At 47.1% G+C, this 18,163-nt stretch overlaps 1 protein-coding gene across 1 annotated transcript in view; it reads left to right on the top strand.

Moving 5' to 3' along the window:
* The window catches only part of LOC112119274 (vascular endothelial growth factor receptor kdr-like), a 179,295-nt gene that overhangs the window by 103,250 nt on the left and 57,882 nt on the right, over positions 1-18,163 (top strand). Inside the window, exons 11-12 of the mRNA XM_026652934.1 lie at positions 726-846; positions 14,849-14,957. Coding sequence (XP_026508719.1) covers positions 726-846; positions 14,849-14,957 — 230 coding nt within the window. The remainder of the gene's footprint in view (positions 1-725; positions 847-14,848; positions 14,958-18,163) is intronic.

Below are 18,163 nucleotides of genomic sequence, written 5' to 3'. Positions count from 1 at the left end.
TAGGCTGTTCACTTAGCTTCTTGGTGCCTCAGTTCCCCATCTATAAAATGAGGATTATAGAAATACCCTATCCCACATCATTGTTGTGGTGATAAATAGGGCTGTATAAATACTTTGGATAGATTGTCACACACGAGTTCCGGAGTGTCCGGTAATCTGAAGGCCTCAGTTTGCAGAAATATCACTTGCAGTTCTTAGAGAATTGGTGGAGTTTCACTGGTGGCAGAATGCTGATATTTGTGTCTCCTAACTGTGGAATATCTCACTATAAACACTCCTTCTGCCCTGGTCTTTAGATGCAGTTTGAAAACCATGTTGAAACTAACCTGGTCTCTAACACAGTTTGACCAGCCATTGTGAATGGGACTAACCCATGTTCTAACCTATGAATGTTGTTCATTGCAAACACATTGTTCTTACTGTATTCTAATCTAGGGTTCACAGTTTAGACACATGCTCTGGCTGGTTTAAGGCACATCAGAAAATGATTTAGCTGGATCAAAGTTTAAACCAAATTTAAACATGCCCCCAAAATGAGTTTGAGATGTAGTGACGGTCATTTCCACAAGGAGACAGAAATCTCCATCAGTCTGTTATCATCAGTAGCTTTCAAGAAGTCCGGGGGCACTGTATAGATAGAGACCACCTCTGTTCGAATGCTTCCTATATAGACTATGTACATACATGTGTATTTTTCAATTTCATCCTTCCTTTTCCACCTCCAGCTGCAGACACGGTGGAAAAAGAATTGTCGTTCAGAAAAACATCAATGAGACAGACATGTGGACAGGCAACAGAATCGAGAGCATTGAGGAGAAATACATAATGCATGAAGATAAAAAAAAGGTATGTCCTGGAATAATCCTGGGTTTCTTGGAGGAGCTGCTGCACTCACACAGAGTAGCTCTCCTTGAGTTTCTCAAGCACTGCTTTCCCGCTAACTGCTAACATGCTTTAAATTCCACAGCCCTGAAATCATTTTCAAATCTCTGCTGTTTAGGAATGTTAGACTCTGGCAGTGATGTCACTTGCCCTGTTTAAAACTCTCCAAAGACATGTGGGTCAAAAACCTTTGAGTCTCGCTCACTCTTGAGAAAGTGTAAGGACTGCTCTTCACAAGAGGGGGCCTGTGACTAGCCCTCAGCTCTAAGCTCATCAAAATACTTCTCACTTACAAAGCACTTTGGATCTGGAATGCGCTTCACCAACATGCTCACAGTACACCTGTGAAGGATGGAAGCATTATTATCCCCATAATAATAACCTTGGCATCTACATTTTCCTGAGATCCTCCTAAGTTTGGATGCACCCATTTTTGGGGTGCCCACTTCAAGATAACTTGGGCCTGGTTTTCAGAGATTCTGAGCACCTGCAGCTCCCACTGACTTCCACTGGAGTTGTGGTTGTTCGCTAACCCCCTGGGGCATCAGTGACTCCACAACAAGTGGAAGGAGGTAAAACCATAAACACCTGTCTGTCTTCACTGGCCAGCAAAGCTGGCTGCCCGTGAACTGCCTGCTGCACACCTTTAGAGGTGGCACAGTGGGCATGATCCCTGTGTGTGCTTGGGAGCTCCAGGAGACATGATACTTCCCAGAGTTCCACTGGGTCTGGGCCTAAATGCCACAAACTGGAACATTTCAAAGAACAAGGTGGCACCTTTTATGCATGAACATTCCAATCCAGGGTGATTGCTGCAAATGTTCTGCACCACAGCTGCAGACTTCTGACTCTGCACTGGAGAAGAGGTGTGGTGTGGCTCTGACATGTTTTACCCCTTAGTTATTATGTATATATGGATATGTATGGGTCTCCAGGCAGTGTCACAGTTCTGTTTGTTCAGGGGTAGGTGTGGAGATGCATCAGGTGTGTTGGGACTCAATCCTGCAAGAGGCTTTGTTTTCTGGTGCTGACTCAGCAAAGCACTTAAACACATGGTTAACTTTATGGGACTACTCACCTGCTTACAGATAAGCATGTGCTTCAGTGCTTCCCTGGACTGGGTCCAGATTGATCAGCACCCTGGAGAATCAAGTCCTCTCCCATCTGGAGAGTCTCATGGAGACTTTCAATGCTGAATGTAATTTAAAATGAACTCTGAAAATGTGGGTGGGGGGAAGAAAAGCACAATTCCAATTTCATTCCCAGAGCTGTCTCCCTGCTGGGGCTTCCCCACATTTAGGATTGTATGTGTCTAGATAACTCAGGCTCTAGGCTCTGTCTTTTGATGCTCCTTTAGTCTCAGAATTGTAGAGAAGAAGCAACCACCCAGAAAGTCCCAGCTGTTTGTAAAGAATCTCAACAGTTGCTGGAAGAGGCATATGAGTAGGGCAGAGATCTCATTCCAAACCTGGCCGGCTGTATTTTATAGAAAATTAGACCATGGAAACCTCCTCTTGGGAGGAATAAGAGCTATTTAATTCAGATCCTCTTCTAGCAACTGACAACAGTCTCCTTCTCTTTAGATAACAGCAGCTTGTCCCCACAAAGGTTCTTCCTTTGTAAAGCATTCAGGTCCCTGGCTTTTCAGGTTCTCGAGGCCATCACCCATGTCAGGTCTGCTGAGCTCTTGCTAATAAACTCAGGGCTAGTCTACGCTAGAAGCACTACAGCTGCACCACTGTAGTGAGTCTGCTGAAGACACTCTATGCTGACAAGAGAGCTCTCTCCCCTCAGCATAATAAAACCACCTCTGTGAGTGGCAGTAGCTATATCGGCAGAGAAGCTCTCCTGGCACTTAGGTCAGTGTAACGTACGTCGCTTAGGAGGGTGGCTTATTCGCACGCCTGAGCAACGTAAGTTAGACCAAAGTAAATGGTAATGTAGACAAGGACCTCAGTCTCCATCTCTTTTCACACCAGTGTAATGCAGGAATAACTCCATTGAAGCAAATGGCGCTGGGAAACCAACATGAGAGGAGAATTAGACTGCCCACATGCGTGATCATGAAACAGACCCATCTGTGTCCAGGGGCTTTTACATGTTTGAAAATCAGTTTAAAAAGCCACGGCGCAAATAAGGCGCCTTGCAATTGCTGCAACAGTTGTAAAATCCCCCCTCCACCAGTCTTTCAGCAGCAGCTGCTGCTTTGTGCATCAGGCTGGGATTCCTGAAACATGCAACAAAACACAAACATCACTATTTTATTTTGTTTTGTTTTCCACACAAAGGGCAAACACCCAACCCCACCCCACCTCCCATTTTCCCTCCCCAAAAAGATTTTCAAGTGCAAACCTGGCAAGTTTTTGCCAAGGGCAAATATCTGACCAATTGTTTCTGGAATTTCAGCCCCAGGCTGCCTTCTCTGCCCAAACCTGCAACACTTACCCTTCCCCCAAACTGCAAAGGCTTGTGAACAAAATCACAAAACATAATCCTCCTGATGACAATGGATGAAGTGAAAGTTCATTGTTTTGCAGAGCTTTAGTGGACATTACTCTACCAGACAAGGGAGAAGAGTACCACAAGCCCAACTCAAAGCTGCTCACACAGGTTTTCTGTCCATGGACTCGCTTCAGGCTTTTGTGCTTGAAAAATTGAGTTCCATGCTAGCCACTCACTGTGCCTGGCTGCACCGTGTAGACACTGTTATTGTTATTGAATGTACACAGTGCCTATCACTCTGATGTAAACTCTCCCTTGGAAGTTTTGGTCAGAGCAGGGATTTGACCCAATGTCCCTGGCCAAAATTTCCCCTTCCTCCCGTACTGGTGTGTGCTCATTGGCTGTTGCTCTCTGTTCTAGAGGTGGCTGCACTGCATTAGTATTGGTATAGTATTGCAGGCTCCAAGCCATGCAGTCGAACCTCCCACTGTGGCTGTGCAGAGCCCCTTTGACTTCAATGTGGCACCAGCCAGGTGTAAGTGTTGCCCCACAGGGAACGGGTAGCAGGAGCAGGGCAAGAGTTTGAAGTGTTTGGGTCTGAAAGGCACCAAGGTGAAAAGTGCTTGACTGGCAGCATCAAAGCCTTTCTCAGAACAGGAATAGCATGGGCAGCACAGGGCAAATTTCTTCTCCCATCCCTGACCAGAACAGACCACGTTTCTGTGACTCATTCAGTCCCTGCCTTCCTGAATCCATTGACAAAGGTGCCTTCTTTCATTATGACATCTGTCCAGGAGCCATGGGCTGAGACCACTGCCTCAATTCACGTAAGCTTCTGATCAACCATGTCTCACCATTAAGTAGAATTCAGAACAGTGAACTAGAAGCAGAAGGCTCTTTGGCCCCATCTCTTCTCCTGAAATAGTCAGAAGCAGGATGGTCCAGTGGTTAAGGAACTAAACTTGGGCAAGTCACTTATTGTCTCTGTGCATCAGTTCCCCATCTGTAAAACTGGGATAATAGCAGTTTCCTCCTGCTGTAAAGATAAATACATATAGATTGTGCGGTGCTCAGGTACTATTGTATAAGTACCTTAATAAGGCCTTGTCTACACTACTGTTTAAGTCGATGTAAGTGACGTTGCTCAGGGATGTGAAAAAACCAGCCCTCTGAGCGATGTAACTTACATCGACTTAATGCGGTGTCGACATGGTGACACGGTGAAGCGGTGTCGACAGGAGAGCGTGCTCCCGTTGACGTAGTACATCTTCACCTGACGCACTAACTCGACACCTCTGCATCAATCACAGCGGCGCCGGTTTAGCACGGTAGTGAAGACAAGAATACATAGATCCAGCCTCCTCCATCCAAGTTTATTTTTCTAAATATGACTCTTGTTGTTCTCTCTGTAAGCAATTTCTCTGCAACACAACTGTTTTGTTCCTTTGGGATTATTAAAATAACTTTGCAGCTGTTGTTTGATCCCAGTTTGCAGTAGCCTTTTCTGGCCTTTGTTGCTTTTTCTAGATTGCAGTCTTGCTAAAGTGTTCATGTTTTTGTGTGTTCCTGGGGGGAGGGATAGCTCAGTGGTTTGAGCATTGGCCTGCTAAAGCCAGGGTTGTGAGCTCAATCCTTGAGGAGACCATTTAGGGATCAGGGCAAAAAATTGGTCCTGCTAGTGAAGGCAGGGGATTCAATGACCTTTCAAGGTCCCTGGTACCTTCCAGTTCTATGAGATAGGTATATCTCCATATATTATTATTAAACCCTTGGTACCCCTCAGCACACACCCTTTGTACATACACATTTAAATATTTGATTATTAAATTATTAAACTTTCGTTAAAAGATACATTTATAAATTATATAATTTTACAATTTATAATTCGTTCATTCATTTTCATCTCCCCCTGGCCTGCTGCTTATAAAGGCATTCTGATGTCTTTCCTAATAACTCTGTGTCTTGATTAAGATTTATTCCTATTAATAAAGCTAGGTTATGTGAATCTCAGATTTCAGCACTATATCTGCCAGCTTACATGGTGAACAATCCCACCCACCCCCTTTCTGAAGACCAAGGCTATCTGTGTTGAGTTAAGTGGAGCCTTTCGATAATAGAATATAATTTAAAAAAGACACTGATGAAATCTTGTAGCCTTCATACTTTTCCTTGTTTTTATCAGTGGTTATTCTCACCAGAAATGAAACAGACAGGAAATAGACCAATCCATTCCCACCATGTCCTAGCAAGTAATTCATCTGCATTTGACTAGCCAGATGAAATAATAAAGATGTTGGAGACTGGGTTAACCTGGCTTTTATTGACTGTGTTATGAAGCTGGGATTAGCTGAAATTGGTTATTTTTCCTGTGTGACTTGAGCCTGTCCTGCCATAGCTGAAGTCCTGCAAAGGGGAGGGTGAATTTTCCCCCATCTCCATCTCTTCACTACACTCTGTCTCAGACTCCTTCCATTTCAGGCTCTCAAAGACCTGCAGAGATGCATGTTTGTACAGTGGCACTAATATTTTAGGGCCCTGCCTGCTGAAAATGCAGAAACCACCCCCCATAAATTCCTGGGGCTGCTACCCTAAAACCAGAATTTTGCTCTCTATCAAGTACACTGAGTTTTGAACTTTGGTTGAGGCACTACTGCATTTTTTTTTAGTCCTGAGTTTTCCCTGAGTCAGTAGCGAACCAATGATCCAGCAAGGTGCTAGGGGATTCTGTGCTGCTGGAGGTGACATTTTTCAGTTGCGATCTCATAATAATACCTTGCCAGCATCTCTAAGTGCCTAGGGTTACCATATGTCTGGATTTTCCCGGACATGTCTGGCTTTTTGGTCCTCAAATCCCCGTCCAGGAGGAATTTCCAAAAAGCCGGACATGTCCGGGAAAATAGGGAGGCATGGTAAGGGGACCGCCTCCTCCCCGGGCTCCAACTTTCCCGGCTCCCGCTGCTCTCCACCGCGCGCCGGGGCCGAAGCAACTTCCCCAGCACAGCAGCAGCCGGAGCCCGGGGAGGAGACAGCTGCGCGCTTGGATGCCGCCCGCCGCCTCTGTGCCCCCGCAGATCGGGGGAGTTGTTAGTTTTGCTGCAGCCACTTGCACTCGGGCAAAATACGCTCGGGGGACCCTGAGTGCGAGTGGAGTGGCTGCAGCAAAACTAACAACTCCCCCGATCAGGGCCGGCTTTAGCAAGAGCGGGGCCTGATTCCCCCAGGAATCGGGCCGCGCTCCGGCTGGAGCTCCGGCCGGGGTCGTGGGGCTTGGGTCCGGGCTAGAGCCGCTGGGGCCAGAGCCGGAGCTGCTGGGGCCGGGGGTGCTCGGCCGCCAGCCGGGGCCGGGGCTGGGCAGGAGCCGCTCGGCCGGAACTGGGACCCGAGCCAAGCCGGGCTGGAGCTGCTGGGACCGGGGCTGGGGGTGCTCGGCCACCAGCCGGTGCCGCTCGGCCAGGGCCGGGGCCGGGCCGGAGCTGCTTGGTCGGTGCCGGTGCCCCGGGGCCCGAGCCGAGCTGGAGTCGCTAGAGCCGGGGCCAGAGCCGCCGGGGGTGCTGGGCCGGGGCCGGGCCGGAGCCCCAGGGCCCAAGCCGAGCTGGAGTCGCTAGAGCCGGGGCCGGAGCCGCCGGGGGTGCTGGGCCGGGGCCGGGCCGGAGCCGCTCGGCCGGAACCAGGGCCAGCGCCCCAGGGCCCAAGCCGAGCTGGGCCCGAGCCGCCGGGGCCAGAGCCTCTTGGCCGGGGCCGGCTGCCGGAGGGAGCCGCTCGGCCGGGGGGACCGGACTGGCCCACGCCTCCTCGCGCCCCCCCGCCGCCCCAGCTTACTTGCTGCCTGCCTGTTTCAGGCTTCCCGTGAACATTTGATTCGCGGGAAGCAGCGGAGGGGTAGGAGCAGGGGGGCGGGGTGCTCAGGGGAGGGGGCGGAGTTGGGGCGGGGACTTTGGGGAAGGGGCAGAGTTGGGGCGGGGAAGGGGCGGAGTTGGGGCAGGGGTGGGGAAGGGCAGAGTTGGGGCGGGGAAGGGGCGGAGTTGGGGCAGGGGTGGGGAAGGGCGGAGTTGGTGCGGGGCCTGGGCCCCTTGGAGTGTCCTCTTTTTCCAGTATTGCAATATGGTAACCCTGTAAGTGCCTTGCACACAAAAATCAATGAAGTCTCATGTTATCCTTGTGGGATGTAGAGCTGTTGCTATTATTCCTTTTCACAGATGGGGAGGGGAATTTCATCGCTCTGCCTCTGTGAAGTTCCCTGCCCAAAGACTGATGACTCATGAGTGAGTTTCAGCCTTAAGGAATAATGTGTGGTTATTCTGGACACCTCAGCATATGTCACAAGAACCAGGGCATTAATTCAGAGTTCCTGGCCAAATTCCTACTTGGCCAATTTATGTTCTGCCACCCAATTTCTCCCTGCAGTTTTGGTTGGATACTGGAGTCTTCACTTCCTGTCTTAAACTGCTAAGCAGCTTCCAGAGGTGGCTTCATTTTAGTGCCAGGTGAAGCATCTCCCACGATGTAAATTGCTTTGAGATTTTCCCTTCAGATTGAAAGATGCTGGGATAATATTCCTTTATTTTCTTTCCCATTATAAAACTGATTCTATTGATCTGAAGTTGGGAGAATAGATCATAGTAAAAAAAAAAAAAATAGCAGGGTCCATAGATAATGCAATCCTTGTTTCTGTGGGTCTTTTCTCTCCTTCACATGTACATGTGGTTCAGAATCTGATGGGTTAGTTTGCCTTGTTCATGCAGCTGATTGGAGATGTTTTTTGTGGGGAGCCTTATGGTTTTATCTGGCTGGTGAATTTCAGGAGGACCTAGGGGGGTTAAGCAGCTCCAGCTGAAAACATCAGCATCATATTGCCATGGAGGAACGAAGTACAGTGTCCAGAGGTGAACGATACAGGAATTGAGCTGCAGGGGAGTTTGTCAGCTGGAGATATGTGAACAACTAACAAGACATTTTAAAAATATCACCCCACACGTGTGCACATTTCAAATAAGCTTCCAAAAACAGCAGCAGCTTTGTCTGTTTAGCAGGGCCAGGTGAGCAGTCATACTCCTGATTTCTGGATAAGGCAAATCCAAATTCCAGAAAGCAGATTGTGCCATGTAGGCTCTGGTTTATGCAGTGGGCAGGACACAGTGGTACAACCCCTCTCTGAGCTCTCCAGTGTACAGGGCAATGTGTGGGCTGCACCATCCCTTTCAATGGCTTAACCTTCTTCCCAGAGTGCCTGGTGAGCTCCAAGGAGCCATGCCAAGGGCCACCCCGCCCACTTTGGGTTCATTTGTTTGCGAATCCCAGGGTGCGAGGCAAAAGCAGTCTCACCACTCCTGCACAGCACAGGGCCTGCTAGTTTGCTTGAGATGCTCCAGGGGTACAGAAATGCTCCAGGCACAGTCAGCCCCTTGCCCATCAGCACTAGGGCCAGGCCCACTCTAGGTTACTCACAGCAGAGGTGGGTCTAAGGATGCAACGATAGTGCCTGTGGTGATTGTTCATCTCTAGAGCAAGCAGCACTGGCTCTCTTGCTCCAAATGGCAGCTGCTAATTAACCTGGTGGGTTTCCCAGAACCACCACAAGCCAATAGCCTGCCAGCCCTTTCAAGCAATGATGCACCATTCAGTCATTTTCCAAACAAAGCATGTTTGTCGGCCCCGGGTGGGAGTGGCCAGAAGTACAATTTGGCACAGAGTATGTGATAGGAAAGTTCCCTCAGATGTAAGCAAAACAACCACATGATGCATAAATCACCCGTGAGAGGGTTTTTTTAATTCCACGTTTATAGACATGATAATAATACGTTGTGCTTATTCAGTACCTTTCACCTGAGGATCTCATAGCACTTTACAGTCAGTAAGCCAACCGACACACCTGTGAGGTAGGTAAGTATTGTCTTCATTGTACAGAGAAACTGAGTCATGGAAAGGTTAAATGACTTGCCAAGGACACAGAGCTAATCATTCATAGAACAGAGCCCAGCAGTCCTCAGTCGACTCCCTGACCCCTTATCTAATTGCTAGTCCTCACACCTTCCTTTATCAGCTTTTAAATGAACATGCTAAGATCTGACTGGGATAGTTAAGAAAGCAACTTTAACAATGAAATACAAGTATGATACCATTGCCCTCCCCATGGCTGAATAAGGAGCTAATTCAATAGATTCTTTGCAGGATTTCTAGTGAAATTCCTGTCAATTTCATCTTCCTCTCGCCATCTCCTTCCCCACGCTGCCAGCGTTAGACAGCTGATCACTTTTCTACCCTCTCCTCCTTATCTCGCCCACATGTAGCTAATGGAGTGAAAGAGAGAAGAATTGTTAACTAGAGCCAGAAGAGGGAGGGATGAGACCAAGGAACTGAAAACAAAGGGTAGAAAACATTTATTTTTCCTGGCTCCAGCTTACTCTAGCTTAAAGAAAAAGCCGAGCTACACTGTGCTCATCTTAGGACACTCATGTTGTGTGACTGTGGAATGCATCTTGGCTGCCTCTAAAATAGCTTCTTCTTCTTTTTTTTTTATCAGTGCAGGAACATTACACAGTTAAACATATGGAATGTATTGGACTATTCCAGTCCATTTTTTTTCCTAGCAGTGTCTTCTCATTACTTCCCTTAGAGATCACATTCATCTCTTTTGTGGTTCAGTTTAAACTTAATTAGTTAACTTGCTTTTATTATAACTATTTATTAATCATGTGGCATTTAGACTAGAGGGACTAGGTGGCCCAGGGATTATGTAAGGGGCAACGAAGCCTTCTATGTTGTGAGTTCAAAGCCAGCCCAAGTGGTCAGAAATTGTTCATCTCTGGAGGGCATTTGGTGGCCTCTCTGTAGTGATTGATCGGGGTTTCAATCCAACTCCCTCTAGAAAAGTATCCAAAGTACAACTGCCATTGCAATACCTTGTCATTAATCAGCTTATGGGCAGAGGAGCAAAGGATTGATTGGACACACAGCTGAACTGCCAGTCACGCTGGTAAGGGGCGATGTGTTGTGGAAGCTTGAACTGCACTTGTGTGTGGGCTGCTGCAGAGGGAAAACAGAAGACTACAGTCTCTCAAGTATCAATTTGCCACCTTTCATCAATGATAACGTCACTACAAACCAAACGTCATTTCAAAGTAATTGCAATTTTGACTTCAGAGCAATCCCTATAACTCAGCAGAGAACACTGTATTCTATCTGAAAAGATCTATTCAGAGAAAAATAGGGTAAAATTTTGGATCCAACAGCTAACAATGTGGCCTTGTTGCCAAGAAGGCTAATGGCATTTTGAGCTGTATAGGTAGGGGCATTGCCAGCAGATCGAGGAACGTGATCGTTCCCCTTTATTCGGCATTGGTGAGGCCTCATCTGGAGTACTATGTCCAGTTTTGGGCCCCACACTACAAGAAGGATGTGGAAAAATTGGAAAGAGTCCAGCCAAGGGCAACTAAAATGATTAGGGGGCTGCAGCACATGACTTATGAGGAGAGGCTGAGGGAACTGGGATTAGTTAGTCTGCAGAAGAGAAGAAAGAGGGGGGGATTTGATAGCTGCTTTCAACTACCTGAAAGGAGGTTCCAAAGAGGATCGATCTAGACTGTTCTCAGTGGTACCAGATGACAGAACAAGGAGTAATGGTCTCAAGTTGCAGTGGGGGAGGTTTAGGTTGGATATTAGGAAAAACTTTTTCACTAGGAGGGTGGTGAAGCACTGTAATGGGTTACCTGGGGAGGTGGTGGAATCTCCTTCGTAGAGGTTTTTACGGTCAGGCTTGACAAAGCCCTGGCTGGGATGATTTAGTTGGGGATTGGTCCTGCTTTGAGCAGGGGGTTGGACTAGATGACCTCCTGAGGTCCCTTCCACCCCTGATATTCTATGATCCTATGGCCAGGATACTACTACTGCTGGTACAATTTTCCAGGTCTGTCTATGCCTATCAAATACATTAAGCATAGAAATTAAGAGATAGAGGGGACTCACTGGATCATTTAGCTCTTCCCTGCAAGCAATGTAGGATCATTCCATCAGAATATCCTTCAGTGCTTTGTCCCCAGTTCTGTTTTAAATGTCCCAGCTGATAGGTCTTCTCCACCTCACTTGAGAGATGACTCCAATCTAATAGGCCTCACTGTTAGGCCTCTGTTCCCCTATGTTAGCCTTATGTTTTCATTTGCTCAGTTTCATCCCACTCCCCACACTCACCCTCCTTTTGCGCATTTTTCTTGTGCATTACAATTATTTTAATTCAAAAGGGATGGCAACAATTCCCTAATCTCCACCTGTGGTTCATGGCCAAGCACAGACATATTTAATGGTTGTGATGTTTGTTCAGCTTGGGTTTTTTTAAACTATCTAGAATAACAGCTGATGAACATCTGTGGAAACATCTGCATTGTGTATGAAATGATTTTTAACAACCCTCCGGGTTAATAGGGGTTACTTGTCCATGGAACCTGTTTCCCGAGTTTGTCCATGGCCACTTCAAAAGCAAATCCCAGTGCTGGCTTCCTAACCCTCTGTTCAGGTTCAGCCTGGTATATGTTGTTGAGTGAAAGACAAACCTGTCTGATTTTACTAAGGGAGGGGTTGAGGGATTTGTGCAAACTGGTTAACCCCCCTCCCCTCCCGGGTGGAATATTTGTGTGTTCCAGAGCATCATTTTATTGGAAACTGAAACAAGATTAGGGCAGTCTGGCAACTGAGAACTTTATTTAAGATGCTGCAAAGATAATTGGACTCCTGATCTCAGGGATTTACCCAGAAGCATAAAGCCAGAGTGAAAAGCTGGTGCATAATGGTTTCAAGGGATTCATCTTATTAAATAAAATCACTTTGAATCCTTCATTTCCCCACTGAAATCCTATGCATTTCTCTGCTGAATGCTGCTGTTGTAAAAGCCACTTTTTGGAGGGCTTCTTGAGGTGCTCTTTCTAAGACAAGACACTAAACTGAGGGCTTATCTGCCATATCTAGAGAGTATACTGAACTTACCACCATGGTACCTGAGTGCATTATATGCAAAGAAGGAAATCTGTTACTCTTTCTCTCCTTTCTTCAGTAAGATTTCCCCAAGAAATTCCCCCAAATTGGAAGAATGGGGAATGTTTCCCCACCTGTCCAATCATCTTCACATCTAAGCACTTCCTTGATAAATGACATCTGCATAGCAAGCCTTCTAATCATCTTTTCTTCTCCTTTCCCTGCTATAGGGCTTTTCCTCGGGATATAGACCCCATTTTTTAAATCCTGTATTCTTGACCAGCAAGAGGACAGTAAGATCTCATAGCAGTTTTCAGAAGCATAGGGTTGTTTCTCTTGCTAAATTCCACTATGGGTAATTACGTTCTGCCTACCGGCAATCTCCCCCTTGCCATTTTAACTGGCTACCTAGTATTCTCCTTGACTTCCAGTGCAGAACTGATATGCAGTGAGGCTGTGAGCTGTCAAACAGCTGTCCAATTTCATCCCAGAGACTGCTGACTTGCAGTCCTGACTGCAGCAATTCCTGCACATATCGTTTGGGAGATTTAAAAAACCTATATAAATATATCAGAGGGGTAGCCATGTTAGTCTGGATCTGTAAAAAGCGACAAAGCGTCCTGTGGCACCTTACAGACTAACAGACGTATTGGAGCATAAGCTTTTGTGGGTGAATACCCACTTCGTCAGACGCATGTGGTGGAAATTTCCACTACATGCGCCTGACGAAGTGGGTATTCACCCACGAAAGCTTATGCTCCAATACGTCTGTTAGTCTATAAGGTGCCACAGGACTCTTTGTCGCTTTATACAAATATAAGCTCTGATAATAATGCAGATAATATTGGTCCCAGTTCAGCAAGTGTTTAATGTTAAATCAAAGTGTTCAAGTACTTTGCAGAATCAGGGCCATTATTAAGTGTTATAGTGGAGGGAAGTGGAGGACTCGTGGAAAAAATGTACAAAAAATGTTCCCTCTTCAGTGTGATTTTGTTTTTGACACATCAGAAATGAAGTGCAGTGGCAGCATTTAGGGGCTCACTACCCTTCCTGTGTTGGAGGTCAGAGGAACTGGATTTTCCCCCTGGTTTTGCTTAACTACAGCACAGTATGTCCCCATGAGAAACAAAGACACTTTTTCATTTACTTGTTCTTCTGCAGAGGTGAAATGTAAAATTCACATGGGATCAAACCTTTGAATCTCATTTCCCTACAGGATTTAAAGCACCAAAGCTCAGAAAATCTTAAGCAACTCACTGAAAATACATCCCACCCTGCTCCAACCACAGGCAAGGTGAAACTTTATGAGGAGAAAAGGAATGTCTTGTGTGCATTTAGTTTAGGATATTAAAAAGAAAATCCTGAGATGCTTTTCTACACATCAAAGCACTCTGAGATAAGGACAAAAGGCCAGGGGGAGTGCTATAAGTTCTGGCTCTCAAACTCGTTAAAAGGGACTTCAAGGAAAGTGATATTTGTTCCAAATGTGTGTTTTGAGATCCTCAGGTGAAAAACTCCAGGGAAATGCAAAGTAATCTTGCAGGAGCGTCTCAGTTATGAGGGGTTCAGCACCTTGCTAGCGGTACCAATGAAATATCCAGAAATAAGATGAGACCAGCTGACTTTTCCTAACGATAGTGTGATGTTGCATCATGATGACCCAGAGCCACGAGACAATCAGTTTGTTCAGAAGGGCATGTATCAAAGCAGGGTGGTATAGAGAGATCTCCAGAAACACAAGATAATAAGAATGGACTTGAACTTGGCCCACATCTCCGACTGAACCACTGAAAGAAGTTCTTCCCCACCGATGCTGAAAGAGTCTCCTCCATTTGAAATCCAGCTTACTGTCTTAGCAATGTGTTCTGGGTTTTCTGCTATTGTCTTCTACATTTCACAAGTTCTGATATTTTCCTTGGAGAGACCTGTTGTGTTGAGGTAGCCTCTGACCCAAGGAATCCCCACAAGAACAAACTAAACCTCATCAGAGACAGGGCCAAGTAGTTTCCTGCTCCAGTGGAACATACCTCTCAACTGTCCCTCATTTCAAGGGACATCACTCATTTTTAGGTTCAGAGTTACCTAGTGTCCACACAAAATTTGGCGTCCTCTCCTTGTTGAAAATTATTTACAGCAGAAATAAAGAATCATGAATGTGAGGTTGTGGGGAAAGTTATTGGCACTGAATAAGTGAGGAGCCCTGTATTTTCAGGTTCTTGCATGAATTTTTCTAGTGTGTCCCTCCTTTTGGGTCTATGTCCCACACTCTGTTCCACAGGTGTGTTGCAAAGCGAAACCCTGTTTGTAGGGGGAAGAAGGAAAGGGGAGGAGTTGCTGGGGGTGAGAAAGGGAAGTGAATTGATGGGCTGAGATAAAGGGAGATGAGAGAGAAACATTTGACCGGTGTTAGGCTTCATTCATTAATAGGAATTCCTTTGTTAATTGTGCTTTTTCTACCATAAAATATAAGACTTTCATCTACAGCATTTATGGCCCTTTTCCACTGCCCCACTACGGATCCACTAAAAACAACCCCCTTTCTTTTTCTCCCTTTGCTTGGCAGATCATAAGCAAGCTGACTACAGAATATAGCACTGCATCAGGGATCTATTACTGCGTGGCTTCGAACAAGATTGGCAAAGAGGAGAGAAGCATCAAGTTCTATGTCTCAGGTAAATAACAGGCTGCACAGATGATGGGTGCTTGCTTTATAAAAGCTTGGTTGCACTCTTATCTATCCCAGAGTTTCATACCATTGCCCATCACCACAGAATCCAAGCAATTTCCATGTAGTATCAATGGCAATAGCAAAGTCCCTAGTGGACTTCATGGGGTCTCCGGCACCTCTCTCAGACTAGGTGTCAAATTAGCCCTTTCCTACCATGGTGCAATCCCACTGGAGTCAAGGAGGTTTGCAAAGATAAGCAAGGGCAATATCTGGACCTGACCCAATCCCACAGTTGTAGTTAGAAAGTTTTTCCTAATGTCTAATTAAGGGGGCTGAACTGGATGACTTCTTGGGGGCTCTTCCAGTGCTAGATTTCTATGATTCTATATTATTTCTCCAAATAACACAATTCCAAACCCATATCTGTGAAATCAGAAGGTTACACAGCCTGGCATATTTGTCCAAATATTTAAACAAATTAATTTTAATTGTGCACTCTCCCTTCTGAGTTCTCTTTCTGGGCACACTCTACCGGCAGGAATTTACACTGAAATGGCAAATTTTAAACAAATATTCCAGACGCTTCATATAAAGCAAATGTCAAATTCTCAACCATTAGTATTTGCACGGGGAAATGGATTCTAAGAGTGAAGCTCTCCAGTCAGGGAACGCAGACCCACAGTGTGACTTGTTCATTCAATACAACTCAATTGCTGAGTGTTGAATACATGCAGCACATTGCTTGGGGGAAAGCTACAGGCACAGTAGTCATTCATGGAAATCATCCAGGAATAATTCCAAATAACAGATCCCCCTGGCTGAAAGCATCACAGTCTGCCCAGGAACACAAGAAAAGGCAAAATTAACTGAATAAACGATCCAGCATGAATCCTTCACCCAGCTCCAGCTACACTGTAGTAATAGCCCTACCCACTGCAGGGACTCTTGTACGCTGTGTCGTTTAGGACCATGCCTGTAAAGTAGGTCAGTAAATTTTGAATTAAGGGTAAGAAGGGATGTGTGCATCAAACCTTACTGCCATTCCTGTTACCTAAAAGTGCTGAGATGAAAAATGTCACCAAACAATGATGAAGTTGGTGCAGGTTTGGGGTCACATACCTCCCTCTGTTACAGCTCATTGATGCTGGCCTGGTGGCATGCAGGGGCCATAATAGGATGGCTATGTCCCCCCGGGGTATTTCTCCAGTGCAGGAGCAACATAAGGCCAATATATGCAGCCCTACAACCAGGGCCGTCCTTACCTATACGCAAAGTATGCAGCTGCGCAGGGCACAAGGAAATCGCAGCTACGTGCTGCTCCAGCCCCTGCCCCACCTCTTCCCCATGGCCCTGCCCCTGCTCCGCACCAGCCCCACCCCCACTCCCCTGAGGATTGAAGCAGGGCTGGGCCTGCACTCACCAGCAGCGGGAAGTGCAGCGGCCCAGCCCCAGCCGTGCTACCAGTGAGGGCTGGGGAGTGGTTCACCCCTGTCTCCCAAGCCAGCCCCTTCTCCCCCCCGCGGAGGCCTGGGGCCAGCCTCGCCCCCCCCCCCCGGAGACCTGGGGCTGCGTAGGGCCCCAGAATAGCTAGGGACGGCCCTGCCTATAACACTCTCCTGCACAGGCCCCAGCACTGGGGGTTGTCAGAGGTGGGAATAGGCGAGAGGTGGTCAGAGTCTAAGTTCCCTCTAAGCTGCGTGGCTGCGCAGCTGCCTGTTAAGCACCACGCAGGCGCTCAGGGCTGCGGCGGGGAGAGATGCCCTGACCCAGCCCAGCCCGGAACCTGCCGCAGCTGGGGGACAGGCGTCCCTCCCAGGCCCGACCCAGCCCGGCTTGAACCTGTCGCAGCTGGGGGAGAGGCACCTCTCCCCCAGCCCACATGCTGCTGCGATGAGAGAGAGCTGGGAGGAGTCCTCTCTCCCTACCATAGCCCCACTGCACCCTGAACCCCTCATCCTCAGCCCCACCCCAGAGCTTGCACCCCCAGCCAGAGCCCTCAGCCCCCCTCACTCCAACCCTCTGCCCCAGCCCTGAGCCCCTCATCCCCGGCCCTACCCCAAAGCCCGCAGCCCCAGCTGGAGCCCTCAGCCTTTCGCACCCCAACCGTCTGCCCCAGCCCTGAGCCCCCTCCCACACTCGGAACCCATCGGCCCCACCCTGCCACATGAATTTACTTATGTACACCAATATGGAGGTGATGTGTCACACATCACCTCCATATATCACCTTCATATTGGTGCACATAACAAAATCCATTCTGCACATGGATGGGAAAAATTAGAGGGAACACTGGAGAGTGCTCTGTGATCCAATAATTTCTGGTCTTGGGAAAAGACTCTCCCTCCTCCTAGGATGCTCTTCTGAGAGAGACAGCAGAAGTCCCTGAAACAACCCTGACAGGCTGGAGATCAGTTATTAATTATACACTTTACCGCTGCCATATGTGAACCTTCATGTAGGCTTCATTCTGCTCTGAGCAGTGCCAGATATTATGTTTGGATGGGTTTCTCAGTGATCAAATCAGTCTGTTCCCATTGCTATTCCACCCACAATGCTTTTTAATACTCTCCATCCTCTACTAAAACCAATTTTGTGGCTGCTCAATGTGGGAAATACAAGTGGAACAAGATGAGGTTCAAAGGGTGGCAGCCACCCATGGGCCTGTTAGTGGTAAAAACCTTTCACCCCACTAATGAAGCTGTTTTGTCCACAGAGACGTTTGTTAGACAACTTGGCAGAAAGGCTGTTTTTCTCTGGAGCAGTTGGAAGTTTTATATTTCAAACCTTCTTTTAATTTTCTTTAAGGCCAATATTTTTCCAGACAGGGAGCAAACGTTTAAGGCACCCATTTTTAACAGTGAGGGTAATTAACCATTGGAACAACTTACCAAGGGTTGCGGTGGATTCTCCATCACTGGAAATTGAATGAAGAGTGCATGGGGGTTTTTTTCCTAAAAGATATGCGCTAGTTCAACCACTGCTATGGGATGTGAAGCGGGAATTAATTCAAGGAAGTCCGATGGCTTGTGTTATGCAGGAGGTGAGACTATATGATCACAATGGTCCTGTCTAGCCTTAAAACCTAAGAAAGCTGAACTTTGACTTCTACACTGAAAGGAGTTTTTACTTGGTAACAAGTTTCTCTAAAGAAAAATGGAAAGAGAGGGAGAACAGCCCAGAAGGCATTTTATATTAACATTCCAGAGACAA

This window comes from Terrapene carolina, unplaced genomic scaffold, assembly GCF_002925995.2.
Source record: "Terrapene carolina triunguis isolate 2854851 unplaced genomic scaffold, T_m_triunguis-2.0 Scaffold131, whole genome shotgun sequence".
In the NCBI taxonomy this organism is placed as follows: domain Eukaryota; kingdom Metazoa; phylum Chordata; order Testudines; family Emydidae; genus Terrapene; species Terrapene triunguis.
Note: the sequence above shows the minus strand (reverse complement) of the source record. Positions and strands in the feature narration are given on the sequence as shown.